Here is a 21856-nt window from a genome sequence, read left to right as displayed (position 1 = left end):
GGGGCTGCGGGCTGCGGAGCTGAAGGGCCGAAGCGGCAGGATGCGGTGGGTCGCTGTGGCGGTGGCCCTCGGCTGCGCGCGCCTGTCCCAGGCGGCGCGCGGCCCCACCCCCACCCCCACCTCCACGCACACCCCGCTGGTGGACAACTCCGAGGAGGAGGTGGACGAGCCATGCTTCGAGCCGTGCACGTGCGAGGTCAAGGAGGGCGTCCTGCACGTGCACTGCGATGGGCGGGGCTTCACCAACGCCAGCCAGGTACCCGCCTCCGTGGCCGCCGTCGCACTTCGAAGGTAGTCATTGCATTGCTCGGCCCGCGCAGGTGTCCTTAAATGGGAGATTTTGATGCGAAATTCGTGACCGGCTGCCACGTGGGTCTGTTTACCTACGGAAACAGCCAAAGTGGCTGAAAACAGCTACATGGAAGAGCTGATGTACTGGGACATGATCACGCTCAGATATGTTGAGTAAAACATGTAGACAGAAAGTCAGATTCCAATGGATTAGTTTGCCTACCAGCCTAATCATGTGACTCAAGCTGAGTTCAGCTGAGCGCTTTGTTTACATTGATTGCGTACCCGCATTTCCAAATCGCATACGTCTGGAAACCCCCCAGAGCAAACTCCTCCAAGCTGTACACCGTTTGATCTGCGGTTCAGGTCAACCTTTGTTGAGTTTGCTTTCATAGTTTGCAATGAGTACCTTTTAAGACGCTGATGTTTCTCTTGTGTAAATGTCTCAAACGTGGCTCGTTGCTGCTTCTTACTGCAATGAATAAGCCAACTCGCTTCCTCTAATTAATCACTCAGGTGTCACAGTCATGGATCCGCCCTTTCAAACTCAACCTCCAGAGGAACTCTTTGCGGCGTCTCTATAGCAACGGGTTTCAGCACCTTGGCAACGCGGTGTCGATAAACCTCGGCAACAACGCCCTCCAGGACATCCGAGTGGGAGCCTTTCACGGGCTCGCGAAGCTCAGGCGCCTGTACCTCCACGAAAACAAGCTCGAAGTCTTCAGGAATGACACCTTCGCCGGCCTGGAGGCCCTGGAATACCTCCAGGTAGGCCCGAGGAGATGATCCGTGTTTGATTGTCCGTGATTGACCATAATGTTGACAAATTAGGCCGAAAATAAAAGTGCCAGAAACGATCGATGGCCAGCAGGCGGCCTGGGTGAAACGGGGTAAAAGAATTTGAATTTTTTTTTTTCTTTTTTCTTTCTTCATTTTAGCGGAAAGTGCTGAAGCTATCAGTTCAGTCTGTTTCCAATTTCAGCGGCGACACCTTCATCATAGCGTGGCTTCTGTTTCTTTTCTGCAGGCTGACTACAATGTGATCAAACGAATTGACAGCGGCGCGCTGAGGTTCCTCTACAAGCTCCGGGTTCTCATTCTGAATGACAACCTGATCCCAGTGTTGCCTGCTCATCTGTTCAGGTTAGAATCTGATTATTTTACCGCAAAGCGTTTTATTTATGCCAGGCAGAGCTCGTCACAGGGTTCTGCTGAAGCAATGCTATCGTGGCACATTGTGTCACATTATTCTAGATGGATTAATCATCGTTTGATAATCAGATTTGCCTTATTTGGAACGTATGATCCTTTCGTTTCCCTCTTTATTTCACATCGTCTCTCTCTATCCTAACTAACTGACCTTTCTTCTGCGCCAGATCTGTTTCCCTGACTCATTTGGACCTGCGGGGGAACCGTCTGAAAAGCCTGGCATATGCTGGGACCCTGGAGTACGTCGGTCGCTCTCTGATGGAGCTACAGCTGGAGGAGAATCCCTGGAACTGTGGCTGCGAGGCAGTGCAGCTTCAGCAGTGGCTGGGTCAGATTCCGTACACGGCCGTCGTGGGGGACGTCACCTGCGAGTACCCGTTCCACCTCCACGGCAAGGACTTGAGGGAAATCCCCCGCAAGGAGCTGTGCGCCGACCTGCCCGATAAGGAGCTGCAGGGCGAGCGGGGGGGCCCGTCAGCTGGGTCCAAGCCTCAGGCCTCGGCGCCGAACTCAAAACACAACTCGCACCCCGGCAGAGTCAGGCCCACGAGACCGTCCTCCATGGTGCACGGCTCCCGCCAAAGCACTCACACATCCTCCACGTCGTCCTCGTCCTCCTCCACGGAGCGCAAGGACAGGGAGAGGCACCCGAGGCCGACGAAAAGGCCGCGACCGTCCAGAACGTCGCCCACGTCCCGCAGCATGGTGCCCAACCAGAACCCCCCCGTGGCCGGCTACCAAACACGACCCCCCATCCCCATCATCTGCCCCATCGGCTGCACCTGCAACCTGCACATCACCGACCTGGGCCTGACCGTCAACTGCAAGGAGAGCGGCTTCCAAAACGTGTCGCAGCTCACGCCTCGGCCCCTCAACGGCCGCAAGCTCTACCTAAGCGGGAACCTGATCCAGAGCATCTACCGCGCCGACTTCTGGAACTTCTCCAGCCTCGACCTGCTCCACCTGGGCAACAACCGCATCTCGTACCTGCAGGAGGGGGCCTTCTCGGCCCTGGTCAGCCTGCGGAGCCTCTACCTGAACGGAAACAACCTGGAGCGCATCAGCCCGCACATGTTCCTGGGGCTGCAGAACCTCAGGTAGGGTGGCTCCCCCCTCCAGACTGTAACCACACGTCTTCTGCAGCATTTAGAGATCTGTTTGCAAATGCGTTTGAAATTAATTTTGCTTTAATTCTGGCGCCGCGCCGGGCGTAGAATGTTGATCACCATTATGCCAGAGTTTGATTGAAACAAAGGTGCCCATTCTGCGCCATGTTTGTCATTACTTAGTCACGCTGCCTGACGACATGCTCCAGTTGAGTTGTAAGCCTGGTATGAGTGACAATAGGAAAATGAATGGTTTTTTGTATCTGCATACAGAGGTGCTGATAAGACAGCGAGGCGTCTGGATGATGCCAGGATTTTAGGTTTTGGATTTTAATAATAATAAAAATAATAATTAAAAAAACGGCTTGTCAGAGTTATGCATATGTATATTGTCAGATTAGGCTTTCAAAAGAATGAATCATCTGCCGAATAACGCATCTCTGCAGTTAGTGAGTGAATTCAACATTGATGAGGGCAACAGATCGGCGTTCGCGTTCTTCTGTCAGCGCGACAGCGAGCTCCGACGCCTTCATGTTTCCGGCATCGCTCAGCCCTTTTCTGATTTCAGCAGCACGCTCGCTATGTTTGAAGACCGGTTTAAGAAAAACCTACAGACCCATTAATCTGACTATTAATCAATAATGAAGATTCTCTGTGGACACTGAAAATGTCTTCCTCTTAACCTCTCGTTAGCCTTTGTTAGGGACTTAATAGTGAGCGAGCGCTATGAAGATTTAAACCAGATCTGCTCCTTATGTCAGCTGTGGGGTTCTGTGAGATCGGCACACACCGAGTTCTTTTATTACCAAAAAGAACATTTCTTTGATAAGGTCTAATTAAATATGTCAGGACCGTTTAATGACGGTGTGGCTGCCACTTTCAACTGACCCTAAAAAAAACACAAAAATGGCTACACCTCAAATTACAGGTCCTAAATGTATGTGTGGTAGTAGCTTAGAGTGATCGCCAAAACCTGTTCTGAGCATTGCGTGAGATCTTTGTTTAACGTTTTGTCGTTAACTGTATCTCACGAGACTTTCAGGAAATGATCACGGGATGTGCTTCTACAGCTGACTAACGTTTGGACCCAACCTGATTCAAAATGGCTGCTACAGCCAGCTGCTCTTAGAAACCACAAAAACTGCTGTAATTTACAGATATTGAGCTATAATTAGGTGCAGTCGTAGCTGAGGGTGATTCACGACACATACTCCAAGTGCTGCTCGTTGCATGAGATCTTCGCTTTGAATTTTAGCCTTAACCGTTTGAGTCAACCCTGTTTGCCTGTTAGCAAAACATCTCACGAACCACTGGATGGCTTGAGCCAGTGAACATCATGGGTTGTGCATCTACAACTGATTCGATTTTGGAGTCAGTCCAATTCGAGATGGCTGCCACAACTAATCACCATTTGCCAACACAAAAACGGCTAGAACTCAGTCAGTTTTACCGATAATCGTGCTGAAATTTGGCGCGCTTGTCCCTGAGAGTTGGGCACACGGCACATGATATCTAAGCTTGACATTGCGCCCAACTTTTGTTTTTTTTTATCTCGAAGCTTCAACTCCATCATATCTCAACATAAGATGATCTTATTTGTCTTAATTAAATGCAGCGGAGTCACTTTATTCTCAGCATGTGTATTAGTTGTATGGCTAATTCCTGAGAAATTTAATCAACGTAACCATTGGACCATTTATCTGTCTTTATTCCATAGCACAACAACACTCCTGATCCTGATCGTTTCTGTCTCCTGACTTCAGGTACCTTTACTTCGAGTACAACGAGATCCGGGAGGTGGATCCCGGCACCTTCGACTCCATGCCCTCCCTGCAGCTGCTGTTTCTCAACGCCAACCTGCTGCGGAGCCTCCCCCCGGGCGTGTTCTCCAGGGTCAGCCTGGCTCGGCTCAACCTGCGCAACAACCACCTCCTGCAGCTCCCGATGGAGGGGGTGCTGGAACACCTCAGGGGGCTGGTGCAGGTGAGTGGGTTGAGACACTGTAAACGGCCGACTTCGCTAAGCGGCGGCTGGAAACCAACGTTTCCGGTCTGCCAAGTCACGCGTGCGGATTTAAGACAGGTAACAGACTGCCAAGGCTCGATTTACTTCACTAGCAGAGCTTAATGAATCGAATAAAGCGAGGAGAGATCTTGGACCAGGCTCCCCGGGCCGCATTTTAAAAAACGTCTGACAGCCCCCGACCTCCTGACCTTTGGAACAGCTGGAGCTCCTCTCCTCCCCCCTGAAAAATCATCTGCTGTTTTGAGAGATCTGCGCTCTGGTGCGTGGGTGGTGCCTCAGGTGTTGCGATTGACTCGATTTACATAAGTGGTCTTAATAAATCAGGAGCTCAGCTGAAGAAAGGCAGACCTTTTAAGCATTTAAACGTGATTTTAATTAGCGCACTTTGCAGTAAATAGATTGTAGAAAACACCTTTTTTTTCTCTCTTTCTTTCCTTAGGCCTTACCTCACACATTTGACTGCAGCAGTATGTGACTGGCATTTGCGCACGATAAGAGCAGATATTAAATTTTTTTTCTCTCTTCTTCTTCTTCCTTCTTCTCTTTTCCCCTGACCGGCCTCCTCTCACTTCAGCAGAAATGTAGCGCGGCAGGCTTTTCTTAGACAGCCAGAGCGGGACCAGGCGAGGTGGGTGTAGATTAGCCTTAATGTCATTGTGGATTTCCGTTTTTTTTTTTTTATTATTATTATTTTTATTTAGCTCCCAAAAAAAAAAAAAGAAAAATCCCTGATCCGAGGTTGTGTGGGTGAGGCTCGCGGAAGAGAGACGAGCTGGAGGAACTGCGCGCCGGAATATTTCTGATTCTGTCGCTCTGATGTTCGGGAGACTTTAAGCTCCCGCAAATTGGAAGCACGCAGAGGGACGCAGAGTTGCGCCACCATTGTTGTGCTTAAAAAAACCCGTGCCACAGCAACCATTCATTCAGCTGGGCTCTTGTTTCTCTTACAAAGCCATATTAGTGTTACCTACTGGCTGCGGGAAATTACATGACAGGGATATCACCTGTTGACTTACCGCCGACCTGTTTGAAGCTCAGGATGTGGGCTGTTTTTGGGAGCTGGTGTGTATGGGTTTTTTTTTTTTTTTTTTTTCAGGCAGAGTTTGCACAGTAAAAAAATCAAAGGGCAAAGCAGATGGAAGCAGGATCTAATTCACAGCTGCTGTAAAAAAAAAAAACACTCCATTCTGATATTCATAAAGCGGCATCGAGTAAAACCTATAACCACCAGAAACAAGATTATTCAGTTACACCCACTTACTCTCACTGAAATGAGAAATATTTCCTTTGTATCGCTGGTATTTAGAAAAAAAAACAACAATTTGTCTGACATTAAAGAGAAAATTAAAATGGCTGTGGTGTGTATAATTTCTCGACTGGAAAATTAATGCCAGCACGAGAGCAACTGAGCCTTAAAGCGACGACAAAGAATAATAATAATAAAAACAATAAAATCAACTTAAGTGAAGCGGCGACTGAAAGGCAGCCAGGAAAACATACGGCGCCGAAGTACATACGTCTCTGTCAGTAACGGCGGATAACATGGAGGCCTTTCAAGGCCAACGCTTTTCGTGTTTTTTTGGGGGGGGGGTTTGTTGCAGCTGTAATGAAGAAGCAGAAAATATGTATTTTTTAAAAGCAGCATTCAAAAGGGGGACAAACAGCGGCGTTAAAGAAGATTGACGCAATGTAGCGTGCCAGACGGAAAGGCGTTCGGACCAGCCAGGAGGAAATGGCCGCTCATTTACTGTCTGGCTATCGGCAAAAAAAAAAAACCCTCACTCGGAGACGGAGTCAGAAACTGACAGCTCTGGGAAGGTTGTGAGGTTAATATGTTTGCACTTAACGTTTATATTATTTTTTTATTATTATTTTTTCTTTTAGAGCCAGTCAGCCACTTAGTGCGAACGAAAAGGTGAGGACAAGGGCTAATCTTCTTATGTCAAAAAGGGCTGAAACGAAAATCCACCTGGTCGCGCTCCTGAAGCTCGCCGCTTCACCCACAGGTCGTTTTTTAAAGTCCATTCAGAAAAAAAAAAAAAAAAAACCCAGTCTAAAACCAGCTTATGTCACGGCTGCTAAAATGACCACCTGAGCTACCACTCAGTGACCAGGCCAGGCCTTTTAGCGCTTTTTTTTTTGTCCCTCCGCTACTTTCGGCGCATGACTCAGGGGTTTTAGCTCAGTTGCCATGTGAAAGTGGCAGGAATAATAAAAAAAGGAAAAAAAAGCGAGATATGATAATCTTGATATGAAAATGTGGCTGCCGAGCTACTGAAGGACAAAAGCTAAATGAGGAGACTGATGCCACTTTGATATCTGTTTGGTAAAAAACAAGCTACAAACCGCTGCCAGTTAGCGTTAGCACAGGAGCTTGAAAGCTAACTCTGTTTTTGTTGTTGTTTTTTTAAATTTTCTTTAATGTTTTAAAGAAAGAAAGATTGGGGATTTGCTGGACTAGCCCATGTAGCTTGCCCCATCTTCTAACAGAGCTATCTTCTAGTCGTAAAATGCGAAGCTAACCACGTAGCCGCGGCTAACTGCAGCTAGTTTGTCTTCTCGTTTAATTATTTCAACAAAAGGCTGTTCCGCTTCACCAAAAACAACAAAGCCTAACTCACAAAACTGAGGATGATCAGGCAGGCAAAGCTATGAAAGGTGCTGCTGCAAGAAAATAAAACAAATTAAATTGAATAAATTAAATTAAATTAAATTAAGCTAAGCTAAGTGTTCCTTGAGGGAATGCACATCACCAGCCACTACCACATCACCAGTTTTGAAGACGACCGTATACGTTTTGGTCAAATCTGTAAATGTTTTGCACAATCTCATATTTTGCAAGCATATGTGCTGAGGATGACTCTCATCTACTACCACTCCAAATTTTAGCTCAGTGTCTGTAAAACTGGCAGAGTTATAGCTGTTTTTGTGTTGGCTCAGGTCGATTAGCCGTGCTGGTCGTCTCAAATTGGGTTCATTTCAAAGGAGATGTGCGTCCAATGATTGCTTTTTGAGAGTTTCATTAAAGTTTATCCAGTCCTTCATGAGATATTTTGCTAACAGACGATCTTTTGAAATGAATAAGTTAGAGTATGTGTTGTGAATGACTCTCAGCTACTACCACACCAGATTTTAGCTCAATATCTGTAAAACTGACTCCAATGAAGGCATTTTTATCCTTTTTACTCCTGAGTTGGCAGTGGCAGCCATCTTGAATCAGGTTAATTCTAAAAGTTAATCAGTTGTAGATGTACATCCAGTGATTAGTGATTATTTTGTGCAAGTTTCAGTTAAATTCGTCCGGTGGTTCAGGGGATATTTTGCTAACAGACACACACACACACGGACACAAACTATAGTCTCTTTCACAAAACATCGCTGCAAAATGGCCACACAGACCAGTCCATCTTTATGCTGCCTCTGGCTGTTCACAAACCACCAATGGAGCTCAGATGTTAGCATTCAGAAATGAAGCGAGTGTTGCGGAACCCAAAAAAGGGGCGTGGAGCAGAACTCAATGCATGGATCGTCGTATTGTTTTCAAAACGTGACAAATTAGCTTTTGCGCTTCTCTTTGCGGGAAATTCGTTTTTTGTTTTAAATTAAATGGTAAGTCGTTATCGATCCTCCCTCGGTAACACATCTGTTTTGTTGTCGTCGTTTAATCGGAACGGACAGACCGTACGCCATCGCTTCAGCACTTTCACTTTTTTCACACGCCGACGGTTTTTGGCCTCGGTCGCTACCTCGCTTCACGGCACGAAGGCTCAATCTGGAGTTGCCAGATGAAGCCCAATACCGTCCACCTTCGACAACAGGACGAGCAGGAACTAATATCGGCCTCAAATCTGTGGAAGCTGAGCTCAGCTTAGGGAAATCATCTTCGGTTAGGAGACACGAAAAGCATTAATCAATACAAATTCCATCCTAATAGTAATATCCATTCCTTTTAATTGGCGGCACATCCTGCGCACACACGCTTTCATCAACACAATAAAAGCGGCCGGTTTGTCTACGCAGTGAAAACAGACGGTATTCTCTTGAAACACAAGCCCATTTTTCATTCGGAATTGCAGAGCGCAGCACAAAACACACCCACCACAGGTGTGTTTTCAGCACAAACAGAGCAGCTCAGCAGAAGCGCCCGGCATTAAAGCTTTTATGAGTTCGGAAGTCAGACCGCAGTCCGGGCGCAACAAAGTTTCCTGATCCAGAAGAGAAGACATTCCCGTTTTAATGTCTCTAATTTAGATTTAGCAAAACTGCTCAACTTCACTGGTGGTTTTTCTTGTAAAAAAAAAAAAAAAAGGAGGGATTTTCCTTACTATGATAAAAGTAATTTAGCGTTAATAACCATCTGTATTTAATTATGTGTAGAGTTGGATAATGTGCCAGGACATAATTAGTGTCAGACTAATTATTATAGTTTTATTTTAATGCCAGGATGTTTTTTTTTCTATCCACAGTGTTAATGTGGTTGGAAAATAAATAAATGAATGCCCTTGCACCCATTTGTTTGTCTTAATCAGTTTATGAAGGAGCAAAATATGACTCATATCACCCGCTGCCATTCATGTTTTAGACTGTGATCGCCTTACATTGAGAAATAAAAATGTAGCCATGCGATATGACGAGATGTCACTCTCAGCTACTACCACGTCAAATTTTAGGTCAGTATCTGCTAAATAGACTGTGTTAAAGCCCTATTTGTGTTGGATTATGTTGATTAGCTGTGATGGCCATCTTGAATTAGATTGACTCCAAACGTTAATCAGTTGCAAATTTATATTCAGTTAATATTTCCTAGAAGATTCATTAAAATCCATCCATTGGTTCATTAAATATTTTGTTAACAGACAGTCAAGGTTGACTCCCGGATTATAGCAGTTTTTGTGTCAGTTGGGTCAGTAGGCTTTGGTGGCCATCTTGAATTGGGTAGCTCCAAACAGTAATCAGTTGTACATGCACAACCAGTCATTAATCCCTGAAAGTTTCATTAAAATCAATGCTGTGGATCACAAGATATTTTGCTAACAGACAGAAACGTGCAAAGACATCACCCGCTGTCAGATTTTGACAATAAACATGCTCTGCGTCTTACCGCAACAGCACTGACAATTTGCAGCCCAATTTGAAACACGGGCTTTCCAAACTGCTGCGTGATTGTGCAGCATTAAACGTCGGTATTTGTTTCCCCGCAGAATAAATGATGGCGGACCTCTTTCCCGACTCAGCGTGTCGCGGGGAAGTTCAGCGATCACACAGAGTCAGAGATGCCAGCTCCTCTACCGACGGTGGCCTCAATGGACCAGAAACTTTTAGTCTGTGCTGCTACCCCTCCTCCTCTCTCTATCCACCCACATAAAACACAGAACCGGGAAAATCAGCAAAAATGGCCGTTTGGCGCAGATGTATACGTTGCAGGGTGTACGGGGTGGGAAGGTTTAGAGCAACTCTCCCAACAGGAAAGGAAGCCTCTTGGAATGGGCTGAACATCGCCAGCAAGTTTGATTTAGTCTTTACGTGCCATATTGCATTCCGAAACATCCCCGCGTTAACCAGAACCGGACCTAATGACCGGCGACTGGCGGGAAATTACAGTTTGAGCGAAGCGATCAATTAAAAGACGCGCCGGCTCGCTGAGAACGGCGCCGAATCTCTCCCCCTCCGGTGGTGGGGATGTTTAAATTTTTTTTTTTATGGCTCTCGAATAAATCTTGGACAATTATTGCCTGATCTTTGATCTCTGTCTTAATGATGAGAACCCACAAGAGCAAATAAACTCACTCCTGCATTCCAGCCAGGCTGGAGACGCTCCCCAGGCTTAAAGGGACAGCTCTGAGCTTCGTGGAGAGGTGGAAAGGTTATGAACGGCAAACGTCTTACCTGTTGTAGATAGCTCTTTGAGTGACCAAATATATGATAACGACGCTGCACAAAAAGAGCTCCATCGAGCAAGTTTCTGCTTCCAAACAGCCATAGATTTCGACATGCATCAAAGGCCAAAGTTTTAGATGGCAAAAGTTGGAGCTATTTTTGGTCAAACCTGTAAAAAAAAAGCAAAAAAACCCCCAAACAAACATGCATTCTCACGCATCATTGCGAGCTCTTGCTATCAGCTACCACCGTGTCAAATTTTAGTTCTGTATCAGTCAACTGGACGGAGTCGCCGCCATTTCCGTGCTGGCTATCGTCTATTGGCTATGGCGTCCATCTTGAATTGGACAACAGGGTCGACTAAAACAGTCATTGCTAACGTTTTAAAGCAAAGCAGCACTTGTAGTGGAACTACGGCTATCCCAAATTTTAGCTCAGTGTCTGTAAAATTGACTGATTTCGTAGCCATTTTTGTGCTGTGGCGGCCATTTTGAATTAGGTTGGCTCCAAATGTTAATCAGTTCATCATCATTTCCTGAAAGTTTCATAAAAAAGTTTGAGGTTGGACTCGTTTCAGGACGGCATTAACCCAGTCAGAGTTAGCCCAGTTGAGTTGTTTTCTAAAACTACGGCTGTTTTAAAGAGCTATGTGTTCCTAACCTCTCCACATATCCCCACTTAAAGAGGGATTCTTAAATGTTATGTTTAAAAAAATGGTTTCTTACAAAGTCAGAGCCCCTTCTTTTACTGTAATGTAAGAATCCAAGCAGGAGTCAACCATGAGCCTCCATGTTTCCACGTGCTTTCGTGCACTGCTAACACCTGTCGGGCTCGGCGACGGGCTGTAGTTTTCCGTCCTGATGGCGCTTTGATTGACGGGCTGACAGCGGATCGCTCACTGGGCGACCAGGCGTGCAAACTGTAAACGGCGGCGTGTTCGTGGAACAGATGCCCGCGCCTGGGAAGAACCCTGGGGTCTCGGGGCTCTGCGACAGATGAGCGCTCGTCGCTGTGTCAATTTTTTCGATCATTTCAGCTCACCTCAGAAAACACTGTGTTTTGTTTTTTTGCTTTAAAAAAGCAGCTGAGTTGAGGCTGCCGTTTCTGCTCGCTCCTCCAGCTGCGGCTGTCATTAAGGAAGCCCAGAGCGGAGGAGTGTCTCCAGTGAAAGAAAAGAGCATCCGGTTGTTCGGCGGGAGCGAAGGAGCGGCTCCACGGGCTCCGGCATCAGCAGTGCTGAATCATCTCGAAGAAAAAAAACAAAAAAAAAAAAACAAACAACATCCATCCATCTCATCTCCGTGAGCCAGGGCGGGCGCCTAACCGAATTAGCGCGGCAGCGTTTTGTGCGGGCTGCTTACTTGGAAGTGTGACAGAGAGAATATCAGCCTCCGCTGCCAATGTCACTCCTAAAGACGCGGAACAGATCAGTCCTGCAGACAATAACGACACGACGCGATTCTCTTTGTGCACTAATCTGCTTTGGCTTTTTTTTTTTGTTTTCGTTTCAAAGTGAATATCTGAGTTGGTTTCAGAAGCTCGCAGTCAATAAGCAGAATTTATGAGCACACCTATCGGATTATGGCACATGGCGGGGGTGGGGGGCGGGGGAAGGAGTTGCATCACATCCTGCCTGTTGTTCGAAACCCGAGCGCTGGGATCCTCTCGCATTATTCCTCACGCCTAAACCTGCCTGTGAGTTCTGTTGGGGGGAAAAAATAAAAAATAAATAAAAAACCCACTTATGTAAACCCTGAGTGGTCTTTAAAGCGACCTAAAATCGACAGCGGCGACGTGTGAATGTGTTTTTAAGAGCGCACCTTTGGAGTGGCATCAATTTAAAACGATCTAAAGGCTGCGCTCGGCTAATCGCTAAATAAAAATAATGTAATGTTTTTAAGCGGCCCTTTATGGGCTTTATTTACATACATCAGTGCTATTCAACGTGTAGGTTTAAAAAAAAAAACATTTTTAAACCTTTAGCCAAAACGGAGAGCTTCAGTTTAATGTGGAAACATCAAAATCTAATTCTGCATGTTGCATATTTGAGTTGTTCATGCGATAATGTAAATAATTCAATGGACTCACTGCAAACTATGAAATCAAACCTAACATAGGCTTTCCTGACCTAAAGGCGAACGGTGCAGTTTAAATGAGTCTGCTCCAGTAGTTTCCCGGATATAATGGTGTCTAATTCCAAAACGTGGGGTACGCGCTCAATCTCAACAAAGCACTTGACCACATGGAAGCTTGAGATACATAGGTGACCCGCAGTAGGCTGGTCAGAATCCATGTAGGTAAACAAATATGGCCGGTAAGTGTAACGTCGGACCTGATTTCAGTCACTTCGGCCATTTACGTATGTAAACAAACGAACGTGGCAGCTGGCATCTCGCCCCAAATTTTGCTTACAATTTTAAATTTATTGGCAGATTTCGTTCCTTAATTACGTTTTTATCAGTCTTTATCACGTTCCAACACGTTCCAACCTGTAATCGTCTCTTTTGCGCTTGTTATTGACTTTTTTTAAAACCCAGATTTTTACCAAATTGCTGTTCAGTGGAAGGCAGCAGAAACTGTTATCGAAGCTGAGAGGGGATAATGTTTTTGTGCATGTCTGCGGCTTTATGTGCGCGCCTTTAGCGAAACATCTCGGGAACCGCTGGACACATCTGAATGAAACTCGGTCAATTTTTACAGATTTTGAGCTCAGTTTCGGTGCGGCAGTCAGATCTCGCAAGATCCCACAATATCACATAGAACTGTCATTTACAAGGTTTGACCAAAGTGGCTGGAATGTTGTCCTTTCCCAGCATTAAATCTTGTGTAGGGGTGATGTGCCATCCTTCAAAAAAATGCTAGGCCTTTAATGTATTTTTGCTCGGAATGAACAGAGTGATTCATGAATTTGCAATGCATGGCAGATCAGTAATTACTGTAGTATTATGCAATGACAGCGTGATGTATTTCTCCAGGTGGACCTGCAGCAAAACCCGTGGGAGTGCAACTGTGTAGCGGCTCCGCTGAAGCGTTGGCTCGAGGGCCTCAGCGCCGTGGTCGTGGTGGGGGAGGTGGTCTGTCACTCCCCGGAAAAGACCAAGGGTGTCGACCTGCGCTCCCTCTCCATGGAGCTGCTCTGCCCCGAGCTGGGGCCCCAGGAGGACCAGGAGCAGGAGGAGCAGACAGCGACCTCTCCAGCTGCAGATGGAGGCGTGTCGGTTGGCTACCCCGGCTCGGGCCTGGGGCCTCTCGCCCCTCCGGGGATGGATTCCATCCCTCTGTCGGTGTTGGTGCTCAGCCTGCTGGTGTTGTTTGTCTCCGCGTTCTTCGCGGCGGCGGCACTAATCGCCTACGCCCTGCGGAGGAGGGACAAGCTGCCGTTTCGCCGCCAGGGAGAGGTGGACTTGGCCGGCATCCAGATGGAGTGTGGGATCTTCACCGAGCAGACGCACCACCATCACCACGGCCTCCCGGAGAAGCCTCCCTTACCTCTGCCCGAACACAACCACGTCTACGACACCATCTTGCCCACGGAGGCAGCGGCTAAAGGCGCCAGCCCCACAGCCGCCGCCGTCACCGCCTCCCACGTGTGTAGCAACTCCATCTACAAGGAGGAGCAGGATGCGGCGGTAAAGCAGCAGCGGCCGCCGCAGCAACAGACGTTCGCGGCTTCGAAGGAGGCCCACGGGGGGTACTGCTCTGCGGCAGAGAAGGGGAGGGAGTGGGCCCTGGAGGTGTCCTCGTCCCCCATCAACACTGTCACGGGAGCAATGGGGCCGCTCACCGGCCTCCACGGGAACGGCATCCTGTGCCCCACGGTCATCGACAGCCAGGGCCCCACCCCTAAGGTGGAACTGGTGGACTGCCTCTTCCGACTCCCCGCCCCGGAGTTTAGGGAGCTCTCGGACAGGTACGCGAGGCCCCCGCCCCGCTATCCCCTCACCCAGGACTCCAAGCAGGAGGCAAGGCCCGACCAAACGCTCGTGGTCACCGCCGCCGGCTCCCCGGCGAGCGGTGGCCACGACAGCCAGAACGAGCCGGGGCCCGGAGAGCAGAGACCCAGACTGAAAACCACCCCGGACTACATGGAGGTTCTGGACCGCTCCTACCAGTTTTAACGCTCCTCCACCTCCTCCTCCTTCTCTCGTCTCCTCATCATCTCCCTCTCTCGTGATGAATCACTCGGTAACAATGACTCCTGTACAGAGGTCGGCTTTGAAAAGGAGCCTGTGGGGGAGTGGGACCGCACTACACACCATGTTTATTCCTGGAGCTGAGGTCAGGTTTTTGTACCCCCCCCTCTCACCACTGGCATATGGGTTTGGTATTTGGCAAGGATTAGCTGATCCAAGATTCCCGCCCGGAGGCAAAACTTCAGCTGCAGTTACCATCGTTTTTTTCTTTTTTTGTGTTGTTGTTTTCCCCCTCCACAGTCCTAAAGCATGGAGGGGCTCGGTTTCCTCCCCCCCCGACCAGTTAGCGGGACGCAGCGTGGCGGCTCATATTATCGCTCTCACGGGGAGTTGCCCACGCGGAGGTGAACACCACCAGCTCTCAACAAAACATCACAACTTGGAGTCAGAAACTCGGGACGGCCCGAAAGGAAGGCGTGGAGCGAGCTGGGCGCGCGTGGAGGACGGCGAATCGGCAGAGACGAAACCAGGACGAAGGGAAATAACCGAAAAAACAGCCAAGTGCCTTAGCAACGAACAGCCAGCAGTGTGGTCAATGCTTATTTTTCTATAAATACAGATCTATTTATCTAAACACAGAGGTTTGACTACCAATGGATGGGACGCTGATAGACGACTGAGACTAAAAGAGAAACAAACCAATCAAAACCTAAAGAATTGCATTCCCTCGGATGAGCCAAAAATAATAATATACCCGGTCAGTGTTGGAGTTGTTTGTATGCGGTTCTGTTAGTTTTCCTCATCTCATCTTTCATTTTCTTATCCCATTGAATTACTTACAGGGCTACCAGGGGTTGGGGAGGGGATGGGAGGGGGGGTGGGGGTGGACTTATCCAGGAATAATCTGTCGCTGACTGAAATTGTACGATTTGGAAATGGTCACCGGCGAACACAAACAAAGCGTTTTTTGTTTTTTTTTTGTTTTCTTTTTTGGATTTCTCTCGACTCGACGGGGCCGCAGGGACCCTCTGCTTCACGTTTGGCAAAGGCATGTGTCGACTTGGGAACGTTTCTCAGAGGAAAGCGGAATGGAAAATTCAGGGGGATTGGAAAAAAAAAAAAGCGGGGACAAACAACGTGGACGTAACGGCATCTTTTTTGGGGGGGGAGGGGGTTTGTTTGTTCATAAAAGGAGAAAAACAACAACAACAACAACCAAGACACTTCTATCAACTACTGATTAATATCTTTTACGGAGGTACTTTTTATGCTTTCATCTCCTACCAATCGTAGAGTCAGTTGTGAATATATTTATTCTTAGTTTTTTGCGTGTTGAAGCTCTCCTGTAAGGGATCATGTTATATTAATGTATAGGATGATTCTGCATCTGGTTCAGCCTTCTTACCGCCAACCCACGAAATACAATAAAGGGTGCTACATTAAAAAAAAACACATTTTACTTGAGCTTGCAGGTATTGTGTGACGGATTCAGACACACCCTGACCCCCATAAACGCTCACTATCTCTCTCTCTCTCGCTCTCTCTCTCTCCCCCCAACTTTGTGTGAATGAGAATGTGAGGCTGCGTCTTCCAGAGATCAGATGAAAGTTGAGCAAAGCTGAGTGCCTGCAGCGCTCCTCACACACACACACACACTAGACAAGAAGCTAATAGTGGGGAATCGTCCGCATTAGCGCTTTAAAAATCAATGCAATCTATTTGTGAAATGAGGGACGTGTACGGCTGGTGGCCCCCGCGGGGCCAAGGTCACGAGTCGCCTCGTCTCTCTCTCCGTCTCTGTGCGGCTTTGGGAGTGATCTTTCCTCTCGCCTCTCCTTTCATCTCTCCATCTGATTCGTTCCCCTCTCTCTCCATTTCCTCGCCTCTTTATTCCTCTGCTCTCCCACTCACCTATTTTTTTTTTTGCTTTTGTTCTTTCTCTACTCTACTTCCCCCCCCCTCACACACACACACACCTCCTTCCCTCTTAATGTTCTGGCTGTCATCTCAGCCTCACAGGACGGACACGGAGAGCTGCTGCTCAATATGCCGCTCCACACACAGGTAGCTCGCGCACCGGAGTGTGTGTGTGTTTCTCCTCTCTCCATCCTTTCGGTGATGAGCACCATTCTTCAGACGCCTCCCCGGCGTTCAGAACTCTGTTGCTCGGATAATTCCCCCCCCATCCCCCCGGGTGGATGCGCACGCGCTCGCTTGGGAGTCGGCGCGTGTGCGCACCGTAGGAGGGTGTGCCTTTGTTTGTAGGTGTGTGTGTGCGCGTGTGTTTAAAACAAGGCGTGTTTGCGTGACAGAGGAATGAGCGCTGCTGCCTTAATCCTCTAAGCTGTGTAGTTCACTCATACCACATCAGACCCATTGTGTCTTCAGACAAAGAAGCCCCCAGTTAAAACGAAATGCCAGTTAAGGCAACAAATGACTAATTATAGCATCATTTTTTCCACACTTTCCCTCTCACATTTAACACTTCTCGTCTCGCTCCCTCACCCATAGAGTCTAGTTTTTACAACGCTTCCCTCTCTGGGCTGGATCCAGCTAGGTGTTTGTACGAGTATGGGTGTGTGTGTGTGTTTTTTTGGTTTTGTTTGTTTGTTTGCCGGCCTGCCTGACAGCTTTGCCACGGTTCATGTGTTTGGATCCTGTCAGAACTGTCCTGTCACTGTGTGGAAGAGGAAAAAATCAGTCATTTCCCAAAGTCAGGGATGAAAGAGTCTTTAGACTTCAAACGCCTGGGGGCCCCTGTGGCTCAGATTGCCTCTTGCTCTTTCTCCACTGCTGTGTCATTTATCCTGTGGGAATATATATATATATATATATAAAAAGCTGCCGCGGCGTCGGTTAAGTGGAGATGCCAGGGACGCGGCGAGGAGCAGGACAATTAGTCTGATTAAAACAATGCCATTTCGCATGATAGATTTAGCCAGAGCTGCGATCCTTTTCTGAGCAAGCCCCTGTGTGTGTGTGTGTGTGTGTGTGTGTGTGTGTGTGTGTTTATGTTTATGTGGAGGCCAAAAACAACAACAAAAAGCAACCAAACATATTCTTCTCCGCATCAACGCGCGGTGCCATTAAAAATGCACAGTCTGGGCTGGGGTTGTTTTTTTTTTTATGTCAAGTGAAAAGAGATCTGTTTAAAAGTCATGGTGCATAGCTGCGGAGGCTTTTGGGTGTTTCGTCCGTGACAAATAGCAGTCGGTCAGCTCTCACCGAAGCCCAACGCGTCTTTTTTTTTTTTTTGTTCCCCCCTTTCACGCGCAGCTCCGAGCTCGGTGGAGAACGAGATCGCCGTTCAAATATGTACACAGAGTGCCCGCACGCAGGCGAGCACGGCCCAGCCTGCTGCTGCGCTGCGCGATGTTGTTTGGTTGCTCTGCATTGCAGTGATCCGCGCCGCTCTTCTCTCCTGCTTTTCACCCACAGACAATCACCGGCTCTCAGCGGACTACATCGACAAGGGGAAATGGTTAGAAGGGGGGGGGGCAATACATACAAAGTGTGTATGGGTGTGTGTGTGTGTAAGAGAGAGGAGAGGGGAAGAAGAAAGAAACGAGATGAGAAAGTAGGAAGCCCTAAAGAGGACAGAGGGAGATTTGCGGGAGGATGGGGAGAGATGAAAAGAAGGTGAGAAAGATCAGCATGCGGGTGTTTCCAGGCTTAAGGCTGCAAGGAGGACTTGTTCATTTGTGTGCAAGTGGGTATATAAGTGTGTGTGCTCTCAGATGCACCTCGTCAGCCGCACGACTCGCAAGCTTCAATTTGGCGTCTGCCAAAAAAAAACAAAAAACGGGCGCGCACTTCCAAAGATGAAGGTTTCTGCGCCTTCCACTCTGTCGGCACGACAATGCTTATTTACGGAGCTGTGAAGCAAAATGGTGGATTACTTGGCATGTTGGCTAGGTGTTATTATAGTAAGCTGATAGGTGTCTGTTATGGTGTCAATCTGCCGCCCACGGTAAGCCGGCGAGGAAGACACTAAGATGGCAGGGACCGGCCCGGCTGACGTGGAGAAAACATCACACCAGCCTTCCAGCGTGGAGGCGCGCGCGTCTGTGTGTCCTTGTGCATGCTGGTGTGAGTTTCAAGGTTTTTTTTGTGTGTGTGTGTGTGTGCGTGTGTGTGTACAAAAAGCAGAATGAAAGACACTCAAATAGGACAAATCATCATCTGCATACACATTAAATATCCTGCTTTAACGCAGTTTTCAATCCTGCTGTTAATTAACGAGGATAAAAATGAAATGAAAGGTTTTTGCACTCCTCCTAAACACGTACCGTCGGAGTATGTGTTGAGGACGACTCTCAGCTACTACCACGCCAGATTTCAGCTCAGTATCTGTGAAAGCGATAGAGTTATAGCCATTTATGTGGCGGCTACGGTGGATTAGCTGTGGCAGCCGTGTTGAATGGAGTTGACTCGGGATGTTAATGTGTTCTCGGTGTGCGTCCGGCGATGACTTCCTGAGCGTTTCACTAAAATCCGCCCAGTGATTCGCGAGACATTCTGCTAACAGACCGCGCACTAAAGAGCCAACGAGGTCCTTTTGATTACGCGCACAAACTGTCCACAGACAGACAGTTTTAGGAACACATCTTGCACAAACACTTAGCTCTCGCACGATAGGTGTGGGATCAGTCTCAGCCACTACCACGCCAAGAATTAGCTTCAAATCTGTAAAACTGTCTGAGCTGTAGTCATTTACGTGTTCTCTCAAAGATCAGTCCTCTGTGGCAGCCATCTTGAATCAGGTTGACTCCAAAAACAAAAATACTTGTAGATCCAATGATTACTTTCTTAGAGCTTCATAAAAATCTGTTTAGTTGTTTGTGCCAACGCAATGAAAGCACACATTCCCAGACACTGGCAAAAACATTATCGCCCATCTATGAGCTGACATGCTGATCCTGCATTCCTATAAGTAATTAAGCTACTACAGCTTTATGCCGTAGTACGACTTCAAGTCATACTGCTTTTTATTGATTCCTTAAGCTAATTTCGTGTTTTTGCAAAAAAAAAAAAAAAAAGTTATTTTTAAACCGCTCGGTGCCAGATTTGTGCTGGACTGAGTCATGTATGAAATTCAACAAAAAGTAAGAATCAGCGTCTCTCTGAGGCCGCTGTAAGACAGCTTTGAAGACGCCACAAATTCTGATCTGTGAATGTGACTCCCCGCTGTTTCCCTTTTCTGTCGGGAGTGACCCAGGAGTGGCGGGATTACAGCCCACCTCGGCTCCGGAATGCCTGGTGGCTCCCATCACCTCCTAAATACCACAGCTGGTGGCTTTAGTATTGAGAGGCAGTGGGCCACACAACTGTCGACTTTGCACTTCATTTGTGATAAACTTAAGTCGCTCTTAATCTCCGCCTGTTGCCGTGTGTCGAACCAGGGTTTGGAACAACATGTTTATCTGGCGGGGAAGGCGAGTCGGAGTGCGAGCCAGGGGAAGGCACCCGCTCACAGAGATAACCCAGAATATCTTCTCTCCCTCCAAGTGCCGCTCGGAAACTGGGAGTATGGCTGTGTTTACGTGTCTGAGTGCAGGGCCGTAACTGTGATTTATGCGCCCCCGTGCACAGAGCGGGATTCTGGACTCCAGATTTTATTTCTTTTCTCCATCCCTGCAGTAATGGCACCCAGCAACTAAATCCACACAACCACAGTGCAGGTTTTACACACTTTTCATTTTCTTGCCAGCTAAAAAAAAAAAAAAAAGCTCCTATAAATGCTCATATTGTTCTTGTCAAAGGATGGATGTTAAATTTCAACTCTCCTTCTGATTCAATAAATTCTCTTGAATTAAAATTTTGGATTTATGTAGATATTTTGAAGAGAGACAGGCTGGAAAAAGATGTAGTTCAGGAGAGCCTGCATGCTAACAGAGCATCGTGATACCCTAAAATATCATTTTCAGTCTTCAACACTTTAATCCTCTTACCCTTAAAGGTTGTCCGGTCATTTTGGGAGTGATATTCTGTCAAATAGTTATTAATTCTTAGTGCCTTATCAGCCATAACAACAGTCATAGGGTATGATGTACGAGAAAACGGCAAGAATCTTCGACCAGGCTAAGCTAATGTCTAGCCAAACAAGGCTAGCCATTAGCTTAGCCTGGTCGAAGAGTAGAGGTTTAACGCTATATTAGTCAGTATTAAACTTCTACACTTAAGCATAACACTGTTTGTTTAGGTTTAATATTAGCTAATGTAGCGTTGTCTTGTGAAAGAGTTATGTAATTTTTAAAAACAGCATAAACCTGGGCTTTGTTTGGTTAGGCTAGCTATTAGCTTAGCCTGGTCAAAGAGCAGAGGTTTAACGCTGTATTACTTAGCATTAAACCTCTACACTTTAGCACGACACTGTTTGTTTACGTTTAATATTAGTTATTGTGACGTTGTTTTTTGAAAGAGTTCTATAATCTTGAAAATCTTGAAAAAATCTTGAAAAGCAGTATAAAACTGGGCCTCGTTTGGCTAGGCTAGCCTTTAGCTTAGCCTGGATGGAGACTTTTGCCCCTTGTTTCCATACTGATAAGGTGCTAACTACTAGAAACAATCTATCACTATCACTTTAAAATAACTAAACTTTTTAAACAGAAACTTGCACACACAAGGAAACTCCAATCAAATCAACAGTGTAGCAGCAGCGATGTGGAGGCGGCTGCTGTTTCACCAAGCTATTTATCGCAATGTCACAAATTAAGTGACTGCAATTTGTGATCTTGGCAAAAATGATAAAGCTCCATTAGACATTAGTTAGCAAACTATCACCCTCACGGACAACACTTTAGAACCCTGCCAGTCCATGCTTTTATGATTAAATGATGACGTTTAAGAAAGAAAGGAGCTTCTGGTCCCGACATGTAAAAATATCACGTATAACCCTGCAGGCGATTACTGTATATGACAGTGTAGTTCCTATAGTCGTTAGCCTGCCTCCAAGTGGCTAAAGAAAAGTGAGACTCATTTGACTTTAAAATTTAATAAGAAAGCTTAAGAATAAGAATAAAACAAACATTTAAATCAATCAAAATGAGCACATGAGTTAGTGTTTACGTAGTTTACAGCAAACTAATTAAAAAAGAACGAGTATAAATTAACGGTGTGAGTGTGTGTGTGTGTGTGTGGCTGTGGGATGAAGCGAGACAGAAGCCCATGTCATTAGTATGGATTATACACAAAAGGGTCATTGCAATTTTAATG

The 21856-nt window shown here is 46.9% G+C and overlaps 1 protein-coding gene across 1 annotated transcript; it reads left to right on the top strand.

The window, feature by feature from the left end:
* The first annotated feature begins 6 nt into the window (after positions 1 to 6).
* LOC108232312 (SLIT and NTRK-like protein 3) lies at positions 7 to 15489 on the top strand. Its single transcript, XM_017410034.1, has 6 exons — positions 7 to 256; positions 808 to 1059; positions 1319 to 1434; positions 1668 to 2597; positions 4370 to 4589; positions 13484 to 15489. Exons 1-6 carry the CDS (start codon positions 41 to 43, stop codon positions 14624 to 14626), a joined length of 2877 nt encoding a protein of 958 aa, XP_017265523.1. The 5' UTR covers positions 7 to 40; the 3' UTR covers positions 14627 to 15489.
* Positions 15490 to 21856: the final 6367 nt, after the last annotated feature.

This window comes from Kryptolebias marmoratus, linkage group LG10 (genome assembly GCF_001649575.2).
Source record: "Kryptolebias marmoratus isolate JLee-2015 linkage group LG10, ASM164957v2, whole genome shotgun sequence".
NCBI classification, from domain to species: domain Eukaryota; kingdom Metazoa; phylum Chordata; class Actinopteri; order Cyprinodontiformes; family Rivulidae; genus Kryptolebias; species Kryptolebias marmoratus.
This window is presented reverse-complemented; position numbering and strand designations above follow the sequence as displayed.